This window comes from Micromonas commoda, chromosome 10, assembly GCF_000090985.2.
Source record: "Micromonas commoda chromosome 10, complete sequence".
Taxonomy (NCBI): domain Eukaryota; kingdom Viridiplantae; phylum Chlorophyta; class Mamiellophyceae; order Mamiellales; family Mamiellaceae; genus Micromonas; species Micromonas commoda.
In genome coordinates this window covers 1-22,232 of record NC_013047.1, presented here as the reverse complement: position 1 = coordinate 22,232, position 22,232 = coordinate 1, and the positions used below count along the sequence as shown (strand labels likewise).

Sequence of the window (22,232 nt, the reverse complement as noted above, 5' to 3'; positions counted from 1 at the left end):
CTGCAGCGACCCTTTTTTCCCGCAACCTCAAAATGCAGCCTCATCTTCCTTTCCCGTATCAGCCTGGCCTCTGCCGTGGGGCGATATCCACCCTCACATTACTACCAAACGCGCTCAGCGCTAGACCTCATTTCATAACTAGACGTCGACGCCCATCCGCACGTGTGCTACCTACGCGTACTGGCTAAGATTAGTGCCTGGGTTTCTTCGCCTTCGTGCCGAACCCCCTTCCGAACGACGTCGCAAACTCCTTTCGCTGGAGCTTGAGGTTTGCCGACGCCTCAGCCTTTTGAAATCCTCCGTCGTCCTCCACCCTCAACGCCGCCCGCGACGCCGCGAGTTCCGCTTGCCTGCTGTGCGGGTGGTCCATCGCCGCGCCGTCCCCGCCGCCGTGGATTTTCTCCAGCATCTTCGCCTTGGCTCGCTCCGTCGCCTCGATGTTCTTAATCTTGTAATCCGCCGGGAGCTGAACCTCGACGATGCCGGTGAGCCATCGATCGGCCGTCTCCTCGCCCTCCGTCTTCTTCACCCGGAGCTCGTCCGGGGTATCCCAGAGTCTCTCCTCCGCGGACTTGGCCCCTCCGCCGCTGGTACCCGCGCCGTCGCCGCCCTCGTCCCCGCCGGCGCCGCGTCGTTTGGCCAGCTCCTGCTCGATGTAGCGAAGCATGTTGGGATCCTCCCCGTCGACGTCCACCGCGGCTCCCGCCGCGAATTGCGCGTGTTTGCCGTCATCCGCGTCTTCATCCGCGTCCACGTCCTTTTTACCCGATCCGAGGGCCAACGCCTCGGCTCCGACGCCCTGGGGTGGAAGGAAACGGAGTGGCAGGTGAGCCGAAGCGCGTGGGATGAGTTTGGTTTTCTAGGGTTGGAGCGGCGGGGTACCTTGGACTTGACACGGTTCTTTATCAGCGTCTTGGCGTCTTCCATGCGCTCCCGGAGCGCCTGAGCACCCTGCTCATCCTCTTCGTCGTCGGAATCCGCTACCCGCTTCTTACGGAGGTTTCTCGGCGCCATGACGCTCCCAGTTGTGGTGCTGCCTGGCAACCAAACACTTCCCAAGTCTTCAAAAAGTCCTCAACAGCGGTGCCCAGCTGCGGTGCCCCGACACAGTTTTCAACACCCGAGCGCGAGAGGCCCTCGCGTGCGCGTGAGGCGAGTCGCGGTGACAATGGCGGTGACCACGAAAAGCGACGGCCAAATGGAGCGCATGAACCTCGCGGAGTACGAACAGCTGCTGAAAGACGCCGAGGCCAAGGTTGCAGACGCGGAGAGGCGCGCCGAGGAGGCGGAATCGCGGAGCCGAGATCGCGAGGCGGAGGCTGCGGAGGCGTTCGAAGCCTGGCGGAAGCGGCTCGTGGAGGTTGCCGCGGACCAGGTCGCGGAAGAGGCGAGCGAGTGGCAGAAGGTTGTGGAGGAGAAGGACGCGGAGATCGCGCGGCTCCGGGCGGCGGCGACGGAGGGACCGCCGGAGTTGCACACCCGAGTCGCGCAGGCCGAGGGGCGAGCCTCGGCGTACGAGAGACTCTTCTTCAACCACGTCGAATTCATCCGCGAGTGCGCGAGGAGGGTGCCGGAGAGCAGATCGTACTGGGACGGCGTCGGGCACGAGCTGCGCGCCGCCACGGAGAAAACGGAGGCTGCGCTGCGGGGCGAGGACCCGCCGACCGCGACCTCGGGGGGTGTCGACGCCGACGACGACGGGGATGGCGGCGGGGTCGAGGGCGCCGGAGGGTCGGGCACGTCCACCGCCGTCCAGACCCCGAGCGGAGGATCGACGCCGTTGACGTCGCCGAGCAAACCGAGGGTAAACAGAGGCGTGGCGACCGAGCAGGCCGCGCCGGTGCTGCAACCCGAGGCGGCGAAGGAGCGGCAGAGGGCGGAGGATGCGGCGAGGGCCAGGGCTGAGCTCGAGTCTAGGATGGCTTCGGGCGGGGACGGGGGCAACGCGGCGTCCACGTCGTCGTGGTACTGGCCGTTCTCGTGATGAAGTTCGTATGGATCTCGTAATGAAAAAACCGGCAGTCAACACGGCTGCGCACGTCGCGGCGGCGGCTCGGCAAATGCACAGAAAACAAGCCTGGTCCACATTCGTTCACACCACATAATTCCGCGACGTGGGTCACACGTTCAAGGGACGCACGCCGTTCGCGTCCCCGGCTCGTCGGTCTGACGAAGTCGCTTAATATCGGTGGACGGGGCCATTAAGTTCGGGCGTGTGAGGTGACATGTCCTCGCGGGAACCCTCGTCCGCGGGCCCTGCGGGCCCTGGCCCCGCAAGCGACGTTTCCGAGAATGCCGGGACCACGAAAGCGAGCATCCGGGGTGCTCTCGCTGCGCACGTCCAGTCGTTGGGTTGGGAAGAGCGAGAATTCTCGGACGTCACGGTGACTGCGCTCGGAAAGGTGAGCCGCCAGGACGACTTCGAGGCCCCCAACCCTCTGTTGAACCCGGCAATGAGCCGCCCCCGCGAAACGTCTAACAACGCCCCGAAACCTCAATCCCAACAGGAATATCCGCTTCACCGCCTCGTCCTGTCTCGCTCGCCCTACTTCAGTGTCCTCATGCGGGGCCCGTGGAAGGACGCGACGTCTCCGACGCTAACCCTGGAGATTCAAGACCCCTTGGTCGACGAGGCAGCCGTCGAGGTGGCTCTCGGGTTTCTCTACGAGAAGGTCCCCGAGGAGCTGACTCCCGAGCTGGCGACGAGGACGCTCGCGGCGGCGTCCTTCCTCGATCTGCAGGACCTGTGCGAGTTGTGCGCGGACGTCATCGTGAGCGACATCAGGACGGAGACGCTGTGCGAGTACGTGAAGCTGACGACGTTAAGTCAGTACAAGACGGTTCACGACGACCTCGTCGGGCCCGACCACGCCAGAAACGACAAGCTGGTATCACCCTACGGCAAGCACGGTGACAAGATAAAGGACGCGTGCTGGGGTTACATGTGCCAGAACTCCTCCCGTATCTTGAAACCTGGAATAGATCTATTCTCGAACACCAACAGTGATTTTGGCTACGCAGCGTGGGGGAGCATCGTCCCCGCCCTGAATTTGGGGTTGGTGGAGCACCTTTTCTGCTCTGACGAGCTCCATGTGGAAGACGAGAGAGATAGGTTCCTGATGATTGTCAAAACAGGGGGAGCAATTCTGGAGCGCCTCATGCGAGGTGAGTACCACGATAATGGTGGAGACGACGATCACGCGCGAAAGCAGTGCGACCGAATCGAAAGGCTCATTGGTCTTCTGAAGAATCCTTCGTCCGATGAGCACGTCACTCGCGACGACGACGTTCCCCACCACGTCAAGTACCTGTGCCTGAAGGTGCTCGCGTCCGTTGTCTACATGGGATCAAAGGTACGATACGAGCACGTCGAGGATGCCACAGACTTTGATGTCACTCATATCCACATCAACGATGATTGGAAGTTTTCGGGTGAGAAGGTTTCCACCGGCTTTCCCCTCGAAGAGCGAACCTTGCGGTGGCTTGAAGACATTTTCCCAATAAACGCCGACGACCTGCTAAAGCTGCTGTGCCTTGACCTGGGAATTCAAACGCCAAAGGAGTCATTTTACAACGGTTTCCACGCTCACAAGCAAAATACGCGGTATTTTGTGGAACGTCTCATGGAGAAAAGAAAGGAGATCGCGAAGCCGCTCACAGTGGCCGCAGCCGGGGCTGAAACAGCAGCAAGGAGACTAAGCGAGATGGGTGTATCTGGATCTGGCAACACGCTGACCGAGCTAGCGCCGGAAGGGGGATTCGAATGGACCGAACACGAATTGGACATTTTCGACGGGCTCCGTCCCTTCCGATTCAGTGTGACGTTTCCCAACATCCTGAACCTCAACGACGGTCAGGCAAGGCACAGCGAGGAAAAGTTCTACGCCGGATCGTTGTGGAAGGTGAGCGTCCAGGCTTTTACCGACGAAGATCCAAAGCGTCGCAGGACTCTAGGACTTTTCCTACATCGACGAAAAGGGTACGACGAGCAACCTCCGCCGCCGCTGCCAACAGTGAGCCCAGTCGAGGCAGCCAGTCACTCGGAATTTGCACTCGACGCTGCTCTTCGGCAGTCTCTTTCACCAGGATTCACCAATAAGGTGTACTACCCGTTCTCCGTACCGTACAGTGACGATCGCGATACCGTGGCCGTGAGGTACGAGCTCATATGTCCCTCAATGGCGGAGACGGTCCGACTGGGGAGCTTGGAGTCGACGACGCGGCACACGGTACTTCCGCGGGCTCCGAAAGGATGGGGTTGGCGCACCGCCTTGTTGTTCGACGACCTCGGAAAGATGGTCGACGAAGATGGCGCGCTCAGGATCATCGCCCAGGTACAAATCTTGGCTGAGCCGTAGAATTAGGTCTAATCATCTCTTGAACTCCTATTCAGCATTCTCCAACGCCGTACGTGACGAGTGGCCCGAAATCGAGTGGCGTCGTTCCCTCTTTGTCCTGCTTATTCACGTCCGCGCCTCCCTCGATGAGCGCGCTCACGACCCCGCGCCACCCAATCACCAAGGGCGTATCCCCCGATCCATCTTTCGCGTCCGGGTTCGCACCAGCCGCGACGAGTTCCTTCATCATGCCGGTGTTTGCGAGCTCCGCGGCGATGTGCAGCGCCGTCCTCCCTTGCGCATCCACGGCGTTGGGGTTCGCGCCGTGGCGAAGCAACGCCCTGACCACGGGTTCGTGTCCGCCGACGGCGGCGGCGTGCAGCGGAGTCCTGCCGTCCTTGGCTCTCCTGTCGACGTCAGCCCCGAAGCGCAGCAGCAATCTCACGACGACGTCGTGCCCGTGTTGCGACGCAATCTTGAGCGGCGTCGCGCCGTCCCGTCCGCTCTTGTTGATGTCCGCGGGGGGTCTGTTCTGGAGCAGGATGGACACCACCCCGTGATGCGCGTTTTTGCACGCGGCGTACAGCGGCGTGGTCAGGTCGTACCCGTACGGGGCGTTGATGTCCGCCGCGGGCTCCGTGAACGGGTCCGCGCCCGGCTGGAGCAGCGCCCTCACGATCATCTCTCGCCCCTTCTGCGCGGCAAAGTACAGCTGGTCCTTCCCCGCGCACCTGTTCACGCTGAAAGATGTGCCCAGAAACCGCCCTCCCTTGATGATCCGGAGTATCTCCTCGTCCGATGCGCGCTTCACCCCGGTGACCCGCGCGGTGGGATCTCTCACGTGAACCGCCCCGATATCTGCACTCCGGTACTGCGGTGGTCCCGGCTTCTGAACCGCGTCCACGAGCGCCGCCGCGCCGTCATCTCCGCCCACGTCGGCAGGGGGTGGGGCATCTGGCTTGGGATTTGCCCTGCCGTACACGACGTCGGACCCGGTGTTCAACCTGTCGAGCATGGCCTTGTACTTGGTCGCCTCCCATTTCTCCACCTCCTCGTCCAGGCCCTCCTCCGGGTCGGGGGGTTCCGCCCCGTTGTACACGTACTCCGTGAGGTAATCTGCAAACGGCATGTCCCAGAAGGCAACCTTCTCCTCCTCATCGCCACCGGCGGCATCGTCACCCATGGCGGCACGCTTGGGGCTCGTAACCGGGGCGCGGTGCTTGTGTCGGGGTGTGGCGCGAAGTAACGGTCACAATAAAAAACTTTTTCAGCCTCACTTGTGTTACCAGTAGGACAGTCGATCAGCTGGCTAGCTGCGTCAAAGCCCAGACGCTCTTGCACACCAGAGAGAGTTCCGGGTCGACACGCGCGTATCGATAACGTCGCGTTGTGGTTTGAACTCGGCCATATCGTCGGGCGGTGGAGGCTTCATCCAGTGCAGCGCCAGCCCTGAGGACTGGAATCCGTAGTTCGCGAATGTCGCGTGCTGGCGCCGAACTCGAGGTTACCGGTGAGAGAGCGGCGGCGGCAGAGACACCGATGTTAATCGAGGAAAACATCGACGAGAGACGCATCGTGACGTCGTTTTCATCACGTCCTCCGCTGCCGTCCGGTCCCAAACCAGCGTACGCAGCCCAAGCGGATGCCAGAGCACGGCGGGCGACACGTTGGGACGAGATCACCTTAGGATTGCAACGGGCGAGGCAGAGGCGGGAAGGCCCGGCGGGGATCAATGCCGCGCTGACATCGCGCCCATCTCGAAAGCTCCGCCGGGAACTTAGTCCTTTGGTGCCACGGTGATGCGGAAGGGGGAGCCGGAGGCTTCGAACGAGACGTAAGACTAGTGCTAACCCTTAGAAAATACGTAGAAGAACGTAGCTAACAACACGTCGTGTTCGCTCATTCCACAATCCCGGACGTCTCGTCGTCGTCCAATTCCGACAACAACCTCGTGAGAAGCGGCTCGACGTGCGACCGAATCGTCCTGCTCGCCAGCACCAGCCTCGCAACCTCCCTCGCCTCCGCGGCGCCACTCTCCGCCGGGTCGGCGCCGTTCTGAGCCTTTCGAAGCAGCGCGGTGACAGACTTTGACACCGCGGCGACGACGTCGGGCTCGGATTGCGCGATCCTTCCCGCTCCGCCCGGTCCCGCGCCGTTCCCACTGTCCGCCCCGAACGCGGCGGCGAGCGCGCCGCTGAACAGTTCCTGCGAGTGTCCATCCAGCGCCGTCACAGCCTTCCGCTTCAGCTCTGCGAGAACCGGGGGTGGCAGGTCCTGCGCCACCTGCAGGAGCACGTCGCAGTACTTGCCGCAGCTCTCGGTGATCGCCCGTCGCACCACTCTCACCGACTCGCCCTTGGGATCGGTGGATTTATGATGCGACTTCCCGATGGACGATCGCGCCATCGCCTTGGTAGTTGACTGAACCGCCGCCGACTCATTCGCGGCTGGTGACTCCGAGTCTGGAACCGCCTCATTCGCCGACTCATTCGCGGGTGTCGCGGTGTGACCCCGCGTGCCCCCTTCCATCTTCTGCTGCGCCGTGACAAACGAGGCCGGAGTCGCGGTGCTGTCCCCGGCCGCTCCTCCCTGGCCGCGTCCGTTGCCCTCGCTCCAGTCCTTGGCCTTGCTCACGCCTTGCGGCGACGCGTCGAAAGACGCCCTGTACACCGCCTCCTCCTCGTATTCTTCGTCGTCGTCGTAAGAGAACTCGCCGTCGTCGATGGCGTTGTCCGGGCGGGTGTCCCTGTACGCGCTCAGCATGAGCTTGAGGTAGTAGTACGCCTCCATCGTAGCCTTGGGCTTCTCGGCGTACGGTTCGCTCGACGCCTCGGACTCGATCGCGTCCCGTCGCTCGCGAAAGTAGTCGGTGATGAGCTGGCGCACAGCCTGGTAGAGGACACCGCCACCGTTCTTGCCAAACACCGAGCGCGTGATGTTCTTGGCCCTAGTCTCCGTCAGCTCGATCGCCGGGCACATCGGGGGAACGGGAACACCGGCGACGAAGCGCTTGTCCGCGCCCTTCGGCGCCATGTGATTCGTCTGAGGCAGCGCGCGAGAGCATTCCTGAAGCAGCGTCTGGCGGCAGTAGAGGAAGAACATGAGCTCCTCGTCGTCGTAACCTCGATTGCAAAAGGCGCAAAACAGATCGACGGAGGTGTGTAAACCTGCGTACGCGAGACGTGAAAGAGGAGACCCGTCAGGCGCGGGAAACATTTTCGGTCCACGGAGCGGTGCGGTCGCGGTTAAATTGTGGGGGTTGGACTCACCCGCGCTCCTCGCCGCCTCGGCGTTGCACATCACCTCCCACGCCGCCTTTTCGGCGAGAGCCTTGACGCCGTATTGCCTGCCGCAGTAGCCTTGCACGTACTCCGGGAACGGGTGTGCGCCGATCAGCTCGTCGGCATCATCCGGGTCCCCGCCCGCGATGAATTCCAGTTCCGCGCAATCGTGTGCGTATCTCGAGTCGTACATCTCCTCGATGGTCTTTAGCAGCCAGGGAAGCGGATGCTGTCTCGCCTGCGCCACGTTATCAAGACTGAGGTTCTGCCAAAGCGGGTACCTGGCGCGAACGGCCTCGACGAGTGCCCGTGGAGGAGCGGGATGGGGCATCGACGGGCCTGGCGTCCTCTGGGGTCTTTTAGGAGTGAGACCCCGATTCCTGTCGGTGCGTATCATCATGGCGCCAGATGACTCGCGTAAAGTGGTTGCCGATCGTGGACCGCGAAGACACGCGGGTGAAACGAAGGAAACCCGGCCACGCGCGTGCCTTTGAGTGCGTGGGGCGCTCGCTCACGTTGTTGAGTGAGGATTCCGGATTCGGGCGGTGGCGGCCGGACAAGTTGGACCGACCTGACCGTGACCGCGAAAGAACCGTTGTTTTCTCGGAAACGGACTACTAGCACGAGCGCCTGGGTTTCGGCCGACGAAGCGCGGGATACACAGCAGGGCGCGCATCACGAGGCACGGGCACTCGGTTGCGCTCGCGTGAAGAAGGCCTCGACCGCGGCCTGGCAGACGCGGCGCGTGAAGGGTCCGGGTTCAGCGGCGAATCGCGGGTTTGACCAAAGAAAAAAGGCACCCTGATCGGTAGCTTCGCCTAGTGCCAAACCGACGGCTTGGCGACCATGTCGGGCCAACCCTCCGCGCCCAAGCGCACGGCTCAGCTGGAGCTCAACGCCGCCAACCTCGCGCAGCAGCGACAGCAACCGTTCGAAGCGCGCATGCCGCGTATCCGGGGCAAGGCGGGAGCCAAGGATCTACTCCCGCTCGGTAGAGAGGGAGCCGTGTGTTCGCTGTGCGGGATGGCAGGCCATGACGCGGAGGTGTGCGCAGACAGACCCGCTCCCAAGCTTACGATCGATGTATCGGACTTGGATACGACGCAAGATCCCCTGGAGGTGTCTATGTCAGACCTTCCCGACTCACCGTCCGCGCTGTTTCCCAAGCCGACCGCCGCGGAGATGCTCGCGAGGCGTAAGCAGCTGGAGGCGGAGGAAGCTGAGGCAAAAGCCAAGGAGGAAGCCAAAAAGAAAGCGCTCGATCCAGGACCGAGGATGGATGGCGGTGGTGCAGAAGGCGGCGAACCTCCCCCAACGGAGCCCAGGGTCATACCTCCGAAGCCGCCGCCACCGAAGAAGTGGGGGGTCCCGCCGCCGCCAAAGGACAAACTCCCGATTCGCAAGGAGCACACGGCGGCGCCTCCTCCTCCCGGGCCACCCAGGCCGTTCGGTACTCCCGACATGCGACTGGATAGGATGGATCTCACGAAAGATCTCGCTGGGTTCGAGCAGGAGCGGGCGCGCATACGCGAGAAGGCTGTGCACGATCTCACTGAGGACGTGGTGGACACCGTGCTCTCGAGGGACGCAGCCGTGAACCTCACCAGGGAGTCCATCGAAAACGTGATCGAGAAAGCCGCGGAGGAGCAGGCAGCCGAGCTCAAAAGGCAGCAGGCGGAAGCTCTCGCAAAGATGGGCGTCGGAGGGGACGGAGCCGGGCCGGATGCGGGGTCTGGACAGGCGCTCGTGCAGGAGGCTCGGGCGAAAAAACCACTGCCGGGCGTTCAAACTCCCCACTCGATTTTGCCTGGGTACCCGCCGACTGAGCCCTTGAAGCCTAAGCCGAGAGCCCGACAGCCCAACGTGATTGACGACGAGGCCGATGCGGTTCGGGATATGGTGGACGAGGCCATCATCGGCGCCATCGACGCGAACGCCGCGGATGACAATGCGGTGCACGACTTAATGGCCACGGTCCTGACCAACGTCATCGAGGGACCGCCGCCCCCTGAGGATGAATTCCCAGAGGAGGGCGGCAGCGCGGCGTTGGAGGCGGCGCTGCGTGATGCGAATGAACAAACATCGACGCTGAGGGTACGCCTCGAGGAGGCTAATCGTGAAAGCGCGAGGGAGCGGTCCGAGCATTTTGCGAGGGTGGAGTCTCTGGTGATGGAACTTCACGAGGCTCGCGAGGAGATCGCGTCTCGAACCGACGCGGCGACTGAGGCTGAGCTTCGAGAGCAAGAGGCTCTAGCGGCGATCAATGCCCTCAAGGCTCAGTACGATGCCGAGCGGCAGAGCGCGAGGGAGGATGCCGAGGCTGTCAAAGTGGCGGCGCGAATGGCTTCGGAGGCTGTCGCCGAGGAGGCCAAGAGGGCAAAGGACAAGCTCGAGATTATCTCGAGGAACGCGGAGCGCGACGCCGCGAGGGCGAAGGAGCAGATTGAAAACCTCAGGAGGCAGCTCGACGTCGCGGAAATTAAGGCCAAAAAGGCTGCGGACATCTCGTCGGAGGCTCTCGCGGATGCCAAGGGAGACCTGATGCACGCGCGAGAGGAGGTGAAGGAGTGGGCCAGAAAGGCTCGCGCTGCGGATGGTCGAGCCGCCGCGGCGGAGGAAAAGGCGAACAAGGCGCTCGCCCGAGCGGAAGCTGCTGAGGCTAGCGAACAGAGGTTGTTGACGCTTCAGAGGAGGACGAAGGAGGCGGCCGGTCGAAGGGAGGAGCTGGAGGTTGCAGCAGCGACGGCGGCTGCCACGGCTGTCGCCGCCGGCGCTTCTATATCGGCACCAAAGTCCAAAGCGTCGGGCGTCGCGACCAGACAGTCTGTCCTTGGCAAGTCAAAACAAACGGCGAAGGATGAGGGCGTCGATCCCGCGCTGGCGAAGGCGCGAGCATCCGCTGTGCGTGAGGCGGCGCAGGATCTCGAGCGCGAGAAAGCGGCGGCGGCCAAAGCGGCTTCAGACGCCAAAAGACTTCAACGCAAGGCGATCGAGGCTGAGGAAGCATCCGCCGCGGCGAGAGCCATATCGGCGCCGCCGTACCTGAAGGGACTTTTCATCGCATCCAGGGCTTTCGTATGCGCGTCGCCGGATGCTGCGGCGGAAGCCGAGGCGCTCGCCAAGGAGCTCGGTTCCCTCGGGTACCCTTCCTCCGTTCGTCCCGACGGCGTCGACGCGGCTCCGGCCCGGGCCAAATCCGCCGCCGCCGTCGTGGTCCACGCGTCCGCGGACGGTGACGCCGGATGCCAGACCGAGGTTGCCGCGGCGGTCGCTGCGGGTCGACGCGTCGTCGCACTCTGCGAGGGTTCTCCCCCGTCCTGGCTCGGACCGGGAACCGTCGCGGTTGGACCAGCCGGCGGCGCGAAGGCAGTCGTTAAGCAGCTCGGTCCGCCCGCGACGCTTCTTGAACGAATTCCGGCCAACTCAATCGCCGCAATCGCGGGCGCGGGTGCGGGACCGGACCTCATGGGACTCGCGGGTCTGACCTCGTTGCGTCTTCCCGACGCTTCACCCGCGATTGTTGACGCGTTGATCGACATTCTGAAAGAGCGCACGTGCACCATTCGCTCGTTGCTCCTTCCCGGATGTGGGCCGGATGTCGCGGTGAGAATCGCGTCGGCTGCGTTTGCATGCGCATCCTGCCAGTCTCTGTCGTTCGGAGGTGCGTCTCTGCCCCTGGGGGAGATTCGGAAGCAGGGCGAGTCGCTCGAGGCCCTGGACCTGACTGCCGACGCCGGAGCGGATGGAATCGGGCTCAGAGATGCGGAAATCGCCGCGTTGAAAGCTATCCTCGGCGAGGGAGACGCAAAGTATGGCGCAAATGTCACAAAACTTGTGCTACCTCCGCTTCTCTCCGCGAGCCAGACCAGGAAGGTCGTGGAAGCCATTGGGTGCAGAGCGCTTCCATCCATCAACGGGGTGCCGGCGTCCATGTCGGTGAAGGAGGGTGCGTCGCCCTACTCGCTCGACATCGCGGGCACGCCCTGCGGTGTGCCTGGACTCGTCACGCTCTCCGGTGCTGTTACCAAGTTGGCAAAGGGAGATGTCGCGACGCTGCGTTTCCTGGCTCTGGGCGAAACCGCGTTGGGTCCCAAGGGTGGTATCGCTCTCGCAGAAATTCTCCGGGACGGTTCTTGCGCGGGGCTTGAGCGTCTGTCGCTTCCAGGCGCGGGGCTCGGCGCCGAGGGCGTTGAAGCGGTGTGTGCGGCGTTGCCCCCCAAGCTCCAAGCGCTCGATGTCGGATCCAACGGATGTGGAGATCAGGGCGCTAAAGCTGTCGGGGAAGCGCTGAAGCGTTGCGCGAACATGAAGCGGATTGGGCTCGCTGCAAACGAGCTAAGCGAGGTTGGCGCCAGGGCACTCGCTCCGTTTATCCGTGATCACGCGTCTCTCGAAGAGCTACACGTGACGGGCAATCGTGTCGGCGATCGGGGATGCTCCGCACTCGCCATGGCCGTTCGGTCGACGAATGCTCCGATCGTCAAGCTCGCGTTGAACGAGAATTTCAACATCACCGCGGGGGCCTGCAAATCCTTGGCGCAGTGCATCGCGTCGTCCAGGACCCTCCAGGAACTCGATCTCAGCAAGGTTATGATCGGCGCCGAAGGAGCAAAGGCGCTCGCCGCGGGTCTCTCTGAATCGCCCGCGCTGCGTGTTTTGGAACTCGGTTCTTGCAAGCTCAGAGCCGACGGCGCCAAGTTTATCGGCGAGGCGCTCGTACGGAACCTCTCCCTCGAGCGACTTGGTCTGTCGAGGAACTCGCTCGGGGACAAAGGCGTGTTCGAACTTGTCGCGGCTGGACTGCAAGGATCTAGGAGCCTTCGAGATTTGGACCTTCGCCACAACTCCATCGGGCCAGAGGGTGCAAAACGACTCGGGGCGATGCTCGAGCGGAAGAACTTTGTGTTGAAAAATCTCGAGTTGGCGGGAAACAAGCTCGACGCCTCGACGGAGTCGAAGCTTGTCGCACGCGCCGCGTCTTTGAGGACAAGACCGTCCGCGCTCGGGGTTCCCAGAAAGGCGCTGACGGTATCGAAGATCGTCGAAGGAGATGAGAACCAGGAGGGGATGAACATTGAAGTCCCGACGTAGTGATGAAGAGTAGACGCGGCATCTTCGCAACCTCCCCTTTTCTTCCATCTCGCGTGACCATGACGCGAGTAGTTTATTAGGTTGTATTATTAACAAGTGGGTTTAGCAAAGAATCTCTCTCTCAATCTCTCTCCCTCTCTATAGAGCTACAGCGGGCGTTTTCTCCTTAGATGCGGGCCATGACGCGCTTGGCCGCCGCGATGGTGAAATCGATGTCCTCCTCAGTGTGCTTAAGGCCGGTGAAGCCAGCCTCGTACTGGGAGGGCGCGAGGTAGACACCCTCCTCGAGCATGCCGCGGTGCCACCTGGCGAACTTGTCGGTGTCGGACTTGGTGGCGTCCGCGAAGGACCTCACGGGGCCCTCGCAGAAGAAGAAGCCGAACATACCGGAGATGGAGCCGCCGCACACCTCGTGGCCCGCCTCGCGGCCCGCCTCGAGGATACCCTCGATGAGGCGCTTGGTGATCTTGTCGAGGTGCTCGTAGGATCCGGGCTCGCCGAGGATCTTGAGGGTCTCGATACCCGCGGTCATCGCGAGGGGGTTACCGGAGAGGGTACCGGCCTGGTACATGGGACCCGCGGGGGCGACAACGTCCATGATGTCGCGGCGGCCACCGTAGGCGCCAACGGGGAGGCCGCCGCCGATGACCTTGCCCATGGTGGTGAGGTCGGGGGTGACGCCCCAGTACTCCTGCGCGCAGCCCTTGGCGATGCGGAATCCGGTCATGACCTCGTCGAAGGTGAGGAGAGCGCCCTCAGCCTTGGTGATCTCGCGAAGGCCCTCGAGGAACTCCTTGTCGGGGACAATGAAGCCGGAGTTGCCGACGACGGGCTCGAGAATCACACCAGCGATCTCGCCCTTGTTCTCCTCGAAGATCTTCTTGACAGCCTCGAGGTCGTTGTAGGGAGCGCAGAGGGTGGTGTTGGTGGCCGCCTTGGGGACGCCGGGGGAGTCGGGGAGGCCGAGGGTGGCGACGCCGGAGCCCGCCTGCACGAGGAAGGGATCGGCGTGGCCGTGGTAGCAGCCCTCGAACTTGATGATCTTGTCCCTGCCGGTGTACGCGCGCATGACGCGGAGCACGGAGAGGCACGCCTCGGTGCCGGAGTTGCAGAAGCGAACCATCTCGACGGAGGGGACGCGGTCAATCACCATCTGGCCGAGCACGTTCTCGAGCTCGCAGGGGGCGCCGAAGGAGGAGCCCTTGTCAATCTGCGCCTTGAGCGCCGCGTTGACCTGCTCGTTGGAGTGACCGCAGATGGCGGGACCCCAGGAGCCGACGTAGTCGACGTACTTGTTGCCGTCGACGTCGAAGCAGTAGGCATCCTTGACCTTGTCGAAGACGATGGGACCGCCGCCGACGGACTTGAACGCGCGCACAGGGGAGTTCACGCCGCCGGGGAGGATGTCCTGCGCAGCCTTGAAAATCTGCGGATAACGGAGCGGGGGAATATCTGGTCAGATACGGGAGGTTCGCTGGGGATCGGTCGCGCGGAGCGAGCGCGGGAGGTCAGAAGGCGGGGTTCGAGCGCGAGCCGAGGGAGCCGGGGTGGGTTTGACGATTCGAACGCTCGACGGCTCGAAAGGATGACGCGTCGGTCCCGGACGCGCCCGCATCCCCGCGACGAGGGCTCAGGGTTGTTGGTTTCCCCGGTGTGCTGTGGAGCATTTGCCGCGACAAATCGTCCGGTGGGTCCGGATTACCCGCGTCGTGCACACCCGCGGCCCCCGCCGCGCGGCTGATAAGATCGGGACGAGATCCAAGGTGTCCGTGGAAGCTATCGGGCGCGAGATATCGTAAAACTCACCGCCTCGGACTTGGTGGTCACGAGCTTGGGCGCAGCCTCGACCGCCTTGGCGACGACTCCGCGACGGACGGAGACCTTGCCGGTGGCCTTACGGGAGCGGCGGATGGCCTGCGCGTGGCGGACGGGCGCCACGGTGAAGGAAGCGGACATGGCGGACATGCTCACGAATAAGCTTTCTCGGGTGCTGGATTGAACACAGAGAGGTCGGCGTCGACACGGCGAGCGCTCAACGAGTGTGCGCGCGCGGATCGTCGGTCCCACTTTTTTCGCCGATACGTGAGATTTCGCAAGATGAGATCTGTCTTTTTTTGCAGACTGATTTGCGCACTGACGGGTTTCTGTGGGTAACGGGAGATCTCCATGTACGAGGCCTCTGATTGGTCGACGAATGCCCAGTCACGGAGTCAAAATCCAGTGACGATCCAAGGTCAAAAAGTCCAATATCGGCGCTCGCCACGATTCACGACACGGCGCCCCCAGCGAGCGTGACTGACGTGGAGCGGAGTGTTAGCCAGAACGAAAAGGCGGAAACAAAACGATTAGTGCGTCTCACCCGGGAGCCACTGGGACCCAAGCCGTCTCCTACCGTCACCATGGCGACCTCCGCTGTCCGCGCCACGATCACGATGTCTCGTGTATCCGTCAGGCCCGCCCCCCGCACCGGTGCGTCCATCGAACCGGCACGCGCGCGACCCCGCCCGCCTCCAATCCTCGCCCCACCCCCCGCACGCGGCGGCGGCGGTTAGCACGATCGGCACTTTTTCAACAATTCTGTAACCCTCGGGTATCGCGTTCGAACGCCACGCCGGATCGAGGGGCGAGCGTGGGGCGCATCGAAGCCTCCACGCGCGAGATGCGATCGCGTCGAATCGCCGCTGACCGAATCCCATGACCCCACCTTCCCCCGAAAACTCGCAGGCAAGAAGCACGTCGCTCGCGACGTGCGCCAGCGTGCAAAGTCCGAGTCCCCCAACGGCGCCAAGCCCCGCGCGCTCATCTCCGTCTCCGATAAGACGGGCATGACCGACCTCGCCGAGGGTCTCAACGCGCTCGGCTACGAGGTCGTCTCCACCGGCGGAAGCGCCAAGGCCATCTCGGACGTGGGCGTCGAGGTCACCACCGTCGACCAGATCACCAGCTTCCCCGAGATGCTCGACGGCAGGGTCAAGACTCTCCACCCGGCGGTGCACGGCGGCATCCTCGCGCGCCGCGACCTCGAGACCCACGTCGAGGCCGTCAAGAAGCACGACATCGGCTACATCGACGTCGTCGCAGTCAACCTCTACCCGTTCCGCGAGACCGTCGCGTCGGGCGGCGACTTTGCGAAGTGCGTCGAGAACATCGACATCGGCGGCCCCGCCATGATTCGCGCCGCCGCCAAGAACCACCCTTTCGTCTACGTGCTCGTGGACTCCGCCGACTACAAGCCCCTCATCGCTCACATCAAGTCCGAGCCCTCTCCCGAGGACGACCTCAAGTTCCGCAAGAGGCTGGCGTGGAAGGCGTACCAGCACTGCGCCTCTTACGACTCTGTCGTTTCAGAGTACCTCTGGAGCGAGATCGGCGAGGGCCAGCCCGCCCCCGAGCTCTGCGTGCCCATGTCTCTCCACGAGACCCTGAGATACGGCGAGAACCCCCATCAGCCCGCGGCTGTGTACACCGACGACTCCCTCGCCGAGGCGGCTGGCATGGGCGTCGGCCGCGCCAAGCAGCACCACGGCAAGGAGATGTCCTACAACAACTACCTCGACGCCGAGGCGGCGTTCTCGTGCGTCAGCGACTTCCCAACCTCCGATCCCACCTGCGTGATCGTCAAGCACACCAACCCCTGCGGCGTCGCGTCCGCGTCCGGCAGCGATGGGGACATCCTCGAGGCCTACCGCCAGGCGGTCCGCGCCGATCCCATCTCCGCGTTTGGCGGGATCGTCGCGTTCAACTGCGAGTTGACCGAGGAGATGGCCAAGGAGCTCCGCGAGTTCCGCTCCCCGACGGACGACGAGACCCGCATGTTCTACGAGATTGTCATCGCCCCCTCGTACACCGAGAAGGGTCTCGAAGTGCTCAAGGGCAAGTCCAAGAACCTTCGCATCCTCGAGGCTAAGCCCAGGACCCCTTCGTCCACCCTCCGCCAGGTTGGCGGCGGCTGGCTGCAGCAGTCCTCCGATAGCCTCGTCCCCGAGGATATCCACTTCGAGGTCGTCTCCAACACGCACCCCACCCACGAGCAGTACGAGGCGCTCAAGTTCGCGTGGAGGGTCGTCAAGCACGTCAAGTCCAACGCCATCACCGTCGCCACCCAGGGCAGGCTCCTGGGCATGGGTTCTGGGCAGCCGAACAGGGTCAACTCGGTGAGGATCGCGCTGGAGAAGGCCGGGGACGAGGCGGAGGGTTCGGTGCTCGCGTCCGATGCGTTCTTCCCCTTCGCATGGGGTGATTCCGTCGAGAAGGCTTGTCAGGCGGGCGTCAAGGCTATCGCACACCCCGGCGGCTCCATGCGCGATCAGGACGCCATCGACTGCTGCAACAAGTACGGCGTCGCGCTCCTCACCACCGGTCACAGGCACTTCCGCCATTAAACGAGACTGTCTATACTATACAAACACGGACGGAGACGGCTCGACGGGGCGTCCAGTGCACGTGCTGGGTCGACCTCTCGCCGCGTCTCATCTGGAAAGATGTACATACACCACTCATTAGCCGCTTTAATTTATCCAAGGCAAAATCAACCGGAGCCGCTATAATCTATCGATGCATCGCTTATACGATGCATCGATGCGACGCATGGCTTCTTCGAACGCGAGATCTATGCTCGTCGCCGCGTCGACTTTCTCCCTCTCCCACTTTGTGTCCGCATCGTTCGCCGCCGCCGCCGCCGCCTCATCGTCTTCCACCCACGCCAACACCCTCGCGTAACAAGCCGAGAGCGCGACTGCGGAGAAAGCCGCCCATCCCTTGCACGCCACCGACATCGTGGATGGTCGGGGCAGGTTCACCGGCGCCGTCACCACTGCGGCCTTGGTGCATTTCTTCGTGCTGGCCTGGATCCACGGCTTAGTATTCGAGATGACTCCGGAAGTTCCGGCGTCGAAACCGAACAACGGCTCGGGCGGCTCCTTCAGCGTTAGGTACTGAGCGCGGGACTGATACCCCCATCCTCCCGATTGCACGACGCCGTGCTTTCGCTGCCACGCCTTAACCGCGTCTCGTGTCTCGCGGTCGAAGTGCCCCGTGGGACCCCCGCGGTGCATGAAGAACGACTCCTCCTGCAGGAACCTCTGCAGCTCCTTGACTTCGTCGCCGCGCATTTCTTGTTGGAGGTACGAAACGCCAAAATCGTGAGTCTCCACGCCCGCATTCCTGAGCTTCTTCACCTCCTTTTCGAACCCCGGCGGCGCGGTCCTCGCGGACGGAGCCTTCGTATCAAGGAACCACGTGGGCGACACCTCGTCCTTCTTGCCGAACCTGAGGAAGCTGAAGTTGATGCCGAACAGGCACACCGCAGTGCATCGCGTGTTCTTTTTCAACGGTCCGTGAAACGTCGTGCGCGCGGAGCGGGGTCCACGAGTGCGGAGACCCGCCGCGGACGCGAAACCGAGCGTCACGAGAGTCTCACCGACCATAGTCGCGCCCCATCTCGTGTCGGTCGCCGTGCCCGTGGATGTGACGCCGGGCTTCCTCGCGGAGCTCGGTTCCGGAGCACTTTTGGCAAATTACCAACGCCGGCACCGGCGCTGCGGGGCGGCTGAATATTTCCCGAGGCGGCGGTGGCGCTCGGGAGCCACAATCACGCCGCGCCGGGTAGATGTCGGGTTATAATACCGGCTTCGGCTTTGGCGGCGGCCGCGGGAGGGGCCGCGGGAGGGGCGGCGGCAGAGGAGGAGGGGGCGGCGGCGGCCCGTCCCCTGCGCTGCTCACCGCGAACATCAAGAACGCGAGGACTCTCGAGGAGCTGCTGGGGCATTGCACTGCGCATAGGAGCAAGCTGAACCACATCCACCTCAGCGCGGCGTGGAACTCGATCGGTCACAAGTCCGGAAACCTTTCTCCCGACTGGTGGAGAGCGCACGACGACGAGCTCAGATCGCTGGCGTCACACACGGCCAAGGTCGTCAGTGAGTCTTCCGAGGTTCGCGCCCGGGAGATTGCAAACATCGCGCACGGCGTCGCCAAGAGCGGTCGAGGCGGCGACCTGGCCGACCTGATGGATGCTCTCGCCCGTGCGGTGGAGAAACGCGCGTCGGACTGTAACGCACAGGAGCTAGCCAACGTCTCGTGGGCGTTCGCAAAGGCCGACCACTGCGCCGACGTCGCCCTGTTCGACGCGCTGTCCAAGGCGACGTTGGCAAAGGCATCCGCTTGCAACAGCCAGGAGCTCACCAACCTAGCGTGGGCGTTCGCAACCGCGGGTAGGACCCAGGACGAGGCGCTTTTCGCTTCGCTCGCCAAAGCGGTGGAGCACACGCTCGCGTCGTTCACGTCCCAGGGTCTGAGCAACACGGCTTGGGCGTTTGCAAAAGTTGGGCACCTCGAAGCGACGCTGTTCAAAGCGATTAGCCTCGCGGCGAGGTCCAAGCTCAAGACTTTCAACGCCCAAGACTTTGCAAACACGGCATGGGCGTTCGCCAAGCTCGGCCAGTTCGACGGTGAGTTGTTCACCGCGCTGGCGAAGGATGCGGCGAGGCACGGGGAGGGACACAACGCGCAGGGCCTGGCAAACACAGTGTGGTCCTTCGCCAAAGCTGGACACCTTGATGAGGGCCTGTTCAAGGGGTTCGCGTCGCAGGTTCGACGGAAACTGAAGGATTTCAACTCGCAGGATCTTGCCAACACCGCGTGGGCGTTCGCAAAGGCTTGCCATCCGGATGAGTCCCTGTTCGCGTCGATATCCGGTGCTTGCGTGGCGTGCCTCGACGACTTCAACGCGCAGGATCTGGTTAACACGGCTTGGGCGTTTGCAAAGCTGGGGCATTTTGATCAGTCGCTCTTTGCCGCTGTCGCGAGACGGTTCAGGGACAGCGGCGCTATGAACGACGACCAGCTAGGCGCTCAATTTATCGCGAACGTGGCGTGGGCGTTTTCAAAGGCGTCCGAGGCTGGAAAGCTCGAACAGGCCACGTCCGAGGAGCTCTTCAGAGATTTGGCAACCGCCGCGGAGGCGAGCGTCGCGGATTTCACCGCTGCTGACCTGGCCAACGTCGCGTGGGCATTCGCGAACGCCAATCAGATGGACCCGACCCTTTTCCAGTCGCTCGCGAACCGTGCCGAGAACTTCCTAGACGACTTCAACGACGAGGAGCTGGACAACGCTGAATGGGCGTTTGCTCGGGCGGGAATGCACCGCATCGTGAAGCGCCTGAAGCAAAACAGGAAGCGGGCGGTTGAAGACGCTGCCGCGGCGAAGGCTGAGGTTGGAGAGGTGGACGTATCTGGTTGCGGAACTATCGTGGTGGCGGGCGGGGGCATCGGAGGCGCAGCTTGCGCTGTCGCGCTGCAGAAGCGAGGGTTCCACGTGGTCGTATTGGAGTCTGACCCGAGCTTTGACGCGAGGAAACAGGGCTACGGTTTGACGGTTCAGCGACAGGACGCGGTGAATGCCATGGGAATCGACCTGGCCGCCGACGACGCGCCGTCCACGTCTCATTACACGTTTGACGATAGGGGCCACATTCTGGGTGTGTTTGGCGAGGCGTTTGGCGGTAGGGATACGGGTAAAGAGCGCAAGGAGTGTAAGAACAGTGGGCGCTTTATTCACATCCCGAGGCAAGTTCTTCGGTTGAGGCTTCTAGAGGCTGTGCGACCCGGGACGATTCGGTGGAACAGCAGGCTCGAAGGATTTAAGACGTCCAAGAAGAAACCCAAGTCGATCAGGGTGAAGCTGACAGGCGGGGACGCCATCGACGCGGCGTTGCTCGTGGGATCAGACGGTATCTTCTCGACCGTTCGCAGGAAACTTGCGCTGCCCGGCGACCGGCTGAACTATGTCGGGCTGATGGTCGTGCTCGGCATCGTCGACGACTCAATCCTGAACGTCCCGCTGACGAAGCGACGAATCTTCGAGACCGTCGATGGCTCGACGCGCATCTACGTTATGCCGTTTACCACCTCGTCGACCATGTGGCAGCTCTCGTTCCCTATGGAGGAGAAGGAAGCAAGGGAGCTGGCGAAGGATCAAAACGCACTCAAGATGGAAATCACGCGACGATGCGCCGCGTGGCACGAACCGATCCCCGAGTTGCTCGCAAACACCCCGCTCGACGGTTTCTCGGGGTACCCGGTGTACGATCGCGAGTTACTGGAACCGGGGGTGCTGCGAAAGGCTGCCACCGATGCGGGAATTTCGCGCGTCACGCTAGTGGGAGACGCAGCTCACCCGATGACGCCGTTCAAGGCCCAGGGAGCCAACCAGGCCATCAGCGATGCGGTTCTGTTGGCCGAAACTCTAGCGGATAGCGTTCGCAAATACGGCGCTGACGAAGGCTTCGAAAAGGCGCTGCCGACGTTCGAGCAGAAGATGCTGAACCGTTCTTCTCGCATGGTGGTTGGGTCGAGGGAGAAGGCCAAGGAGATGCACAGTAACTTGGCACTTCGACCGGCGAGGAAGGTTCAACGCGAGACAGACGTGGACATGGCGCGGGTGATTAAGATGCTCCGCGCTAAGGGTGTGGGCGCTAAAACCTCCAACGACGAGCGGGGGCTCGATGCAGTGGTGGCGGACGTGATGCGTCTGTGCGCGAGCGGAGGTGTCATGGAGGTTGTGGAAAATGACGACAAGAAGCAAAAGCGCGATCGGGCTCACACAAGTACCGATGGGAAGATTCCGTCGAAGAAGCAGAAGCTCCTGTCGCACGTCGACGGCGAGTGGGTAAAGTGCACACTGATCAAGACCAAAGAAAACGGACAGCACAAGGTGAAGCTCAAGGGAGGAACCAAGGTTGTTGTCCCCGCGGATGGCGTCAAGCCGCTGTGAGGTCGTGGGTTCAAATTATTGTTAGTCGGGGAGTGTAGTCAAAGGAACCGTTATTCGCTGGTGAAGTTGTACATCGACGAAAATGAGCTGACGAGCGTGCCGGCGAAGATCGGGCAGCTCACGTCGCTGGAGTGGCTGTACCTCAGCAGCAATCAGCTGACGAGCGTGCCGGCGGAGATCGGGCAGCTCACGCCGCTGTGGGTGTCGTACCTCGACGACAATCAGCTGACGAGCGTGCCGGCTGCGATCTCAGAGCGGGGGGCTGTCTTGTGGGCATGGATCGGGGCGTGACGGTGGACGAGTGATCGCAGCACTTCTCTGCGTAGGCGTTTCGCGCGATAGAGATTGTAAGTAACACGATATAAACAAAGCCTCATCGGTCGTCTCTCCTCGCTCGCGGCGACGGCACAACAGCCAGCTTGTTCTGGGGTTTCCGTTTAGGGTTAGGGTTTAGGGTTTAGGGTTTAGGGTTTAGGGTATAGGGTTTAGGGTTTAGGGTTTAGGGTTTAGGGTTTAGGGTTTAGGGTTTAGGGTTTAGGGTTTAGGGTTTAGGGTTTAGGGTTTAGGGTTTAGGGTTTAGGGTTTAGGGTTTAGGGTTTAGGGTTTAGGGTTTAGGGTTTAGGGTTTAGGGTTTAGGGTTTAGGGTTTAGGGTTTAGGGTTTAGGGTTTAGGGTTTAGGGTTTAGGGTTTAGGGTTTAGGGTTTAGGGTTTAGGGTTTAGGGTTTAGGGTTTAGGGTTTAGGGTTTAGGG

At 62.5% G+C, this 22,232-nt stretch overlaps 10 protein-coding genes across 10 annotated transcripts; 5 read left to right on the top strand and 5 right to left on the bottom strand.

Moving 5' to 3' along the window:
- Positions 1-190: 190 nt before the first annotated feature.
- Positions 191-1,014, bottom strand: MICPUN_61674 (predicted protein; the record flags this gene model as incomplete). Its single annotated transcript, XM_002508316.1, has 2 exons — positions 191-799; positions 883-1,014. The coding sequence occupies 2 exons, from the start codon at positions 1,012-1,014 to the stop codon at positions 191-193; spliced, it is 741 nt and encodes a 246-aa protein (XP_002508362.1).
- MICPUN_53628 (predicted protein) lies at positions 1,013-2,026 on the top strand (the record flags this gene model as incomplete). The annotated part of the gene is made up of 1 exon (XM_002508588.1): positions 1,013-2,026. One exon carries the CDS (start codon positions 1,013-1,015, stop codon positions 1,982-1,984), a length of 972 nt encoding a protein of 323 aa, XP_002508634.1. The 3' UTR covers positions 1,985-2,026.
- A 199-nt stretch (positions 2,027-2,225) lies between these two features.
- On the top strand, positions 2,226-4,017 carry MICPUN_61672 (predicted protein; the record flags this gene model as incomplete). Its single annotated transcript, XM_002508587.1, has 2 exons — positions 2,226-3,902; positions 3,979-4,017. The coding sequence occupies 2 exons, from the start codon at positions 2,226-2,228 to the stop codon at positions 4,015-4,017; spliced, it is 1,716 nt and encodes a 571-aa protein (XP_002508633.1).
- Positions 4,018-6,167: 2,150 nt separating this feature from the next.
- Positions 6,168-8,018, bottom strand: MICPUN_61670 (predicted protein; the record flags this gene model as incomplete). Its single annotated transcript, XM_002508315.1, has 2 exons — positions 6,168-7,504; positions 7,607-8,018. The coding sequence occupies 2 exons, from the start codon at positions 8,016-8,018 to the stop codon at positions 6,237-6,239; spliced, it is 1,680 nt and encodes a 559-aa protein (XP_002508361.1). The 3' UTR covers positions 6,168-6,236.
- A 111-nt stretch (positions 8,019-8,129) lies between these two features.
- On the bottom strand, positions 8,130-8,294 carry MICPUN_61669 (predicted protein; the record flags this gene model as incomplete). Its single annotated transcript, XM_002508314.1, has 1 exon — positions 8,130-8,294. One exon carries the CDS (start codon positions 8,292-8,294, stop codon positions 8,130-8,132), a length of 165 nt encoding a protein of 54 aa, XP_002508360.1.
- A 170-nt stretch (positions 8,295-8,464) lies between these two features.
- On the top strand, positions 8,465-12,816 carry FA1P (flagellar autotomy protein; the record flags this gene model as incomplete). Its single annotated transcript, XM_002508586.1, has 1 exon — positions 8,465-12,816. The coding sequence occupies one exon, from the start codon at positions 8,465-8,467 to the stop codon at positions 12,707-12,709; it is 4,245 nt and encodes a 1,414-aa protein (XP_002508632.1). The 3' UTR covers positions 12,710-12,816.
- HEML (glutamate-1-semialdehyde 2,1-aminomutase) lies at positions 12,758-14,740 on the bottom strand. The gene is made up of 2 exons (XM_002508313.1): positions 14,516-14,740; positions 12,758-14,135 (listed from the first exon to the last, which is right to left on the bottom strand). The coding sequence occupies exons 1-2, from the start codon at positions 14,672-14,674 to the stop codon at positions 12,876-12,878; spliced, it is 1,419 nt and encodes a 472-aa protein (XP_002508359.1). The 5' UTR covers positions 14,675-14,740; the 3' UTR covers positions 12,758-12,875.
- Positions 14,741-15,108: 368 nt separating this feature from the next.
- On the top strand, positions 15,109-17,091 carry MICPUN_102516 (predicted protein; the record flags this gene model as incomplete). Its single annotated transcript, XM_002508585.1, has 2 exons — positions 15,109-15,178; positions 15,434-17,091. The coding sequence occupies 2 exons, from the start codon at positions 15,109-15,111 to the stop codon at positions 17,089-17,091; spliced, it is 1,728 nt and encodes a 575-aa protein (XP_002508631.1).
- A 159-nt stretch (positions 17,092-17,250) lies between these two features.
- MICPUN_61665 (predicted protein) lies at positions 17,251-18,135 on the bottom strand (the record flags this gene model as incomplete). The annotated part of the gene is made up of 1 exon (XM_002508312.1): positions 17,251-18,135. The coding sequence occupies one exon, from the start codon at positions 18,133-18,135 to the stop codon at positions 17,251-17,253; it is 885 nt and encodes a 294-aa protein (XP_002508358.1).
- A 182-nt stretch (positions 18,136-18,317) lies between these two features.
- On the top strand, positions 18,318-21,773 carry MICPUN_61664 (predicted protein; the record flags this gene model as incomplete). Its single annotated transcript, XM_002508584.1, has 2 exons — positions 18,318-21,446; positions 21,516-21,773. 2 exons carry the CDS (start codon positions 18,318-18,320, stop codon positions 21,771-21,773), a joined length of 3,387 nt encoding a protein of 1,128 aa, XP_002508630.1.
- Between the last annotated feature and the right edge of the window lie 459 nt (positions 21,774-22,232).

Bases quoted from the DNA above. Each gene is read 5' to 3' on its own strand.
- HEML (XM_002508313.1), bottom strand. From the start codon at position 14,674: ATGTCCGCCATGTCCGCTTCCTTCACCGTGGCGCCCGTCCGCCACGCG. The intron at 14,136-14,515 runs GTGAGTTTTACG...CGTTATCCGCAG, and splicing joins TGACCACCAAGTCCGAGGCG to ATTTTCAAGGCTGCGCAGGA.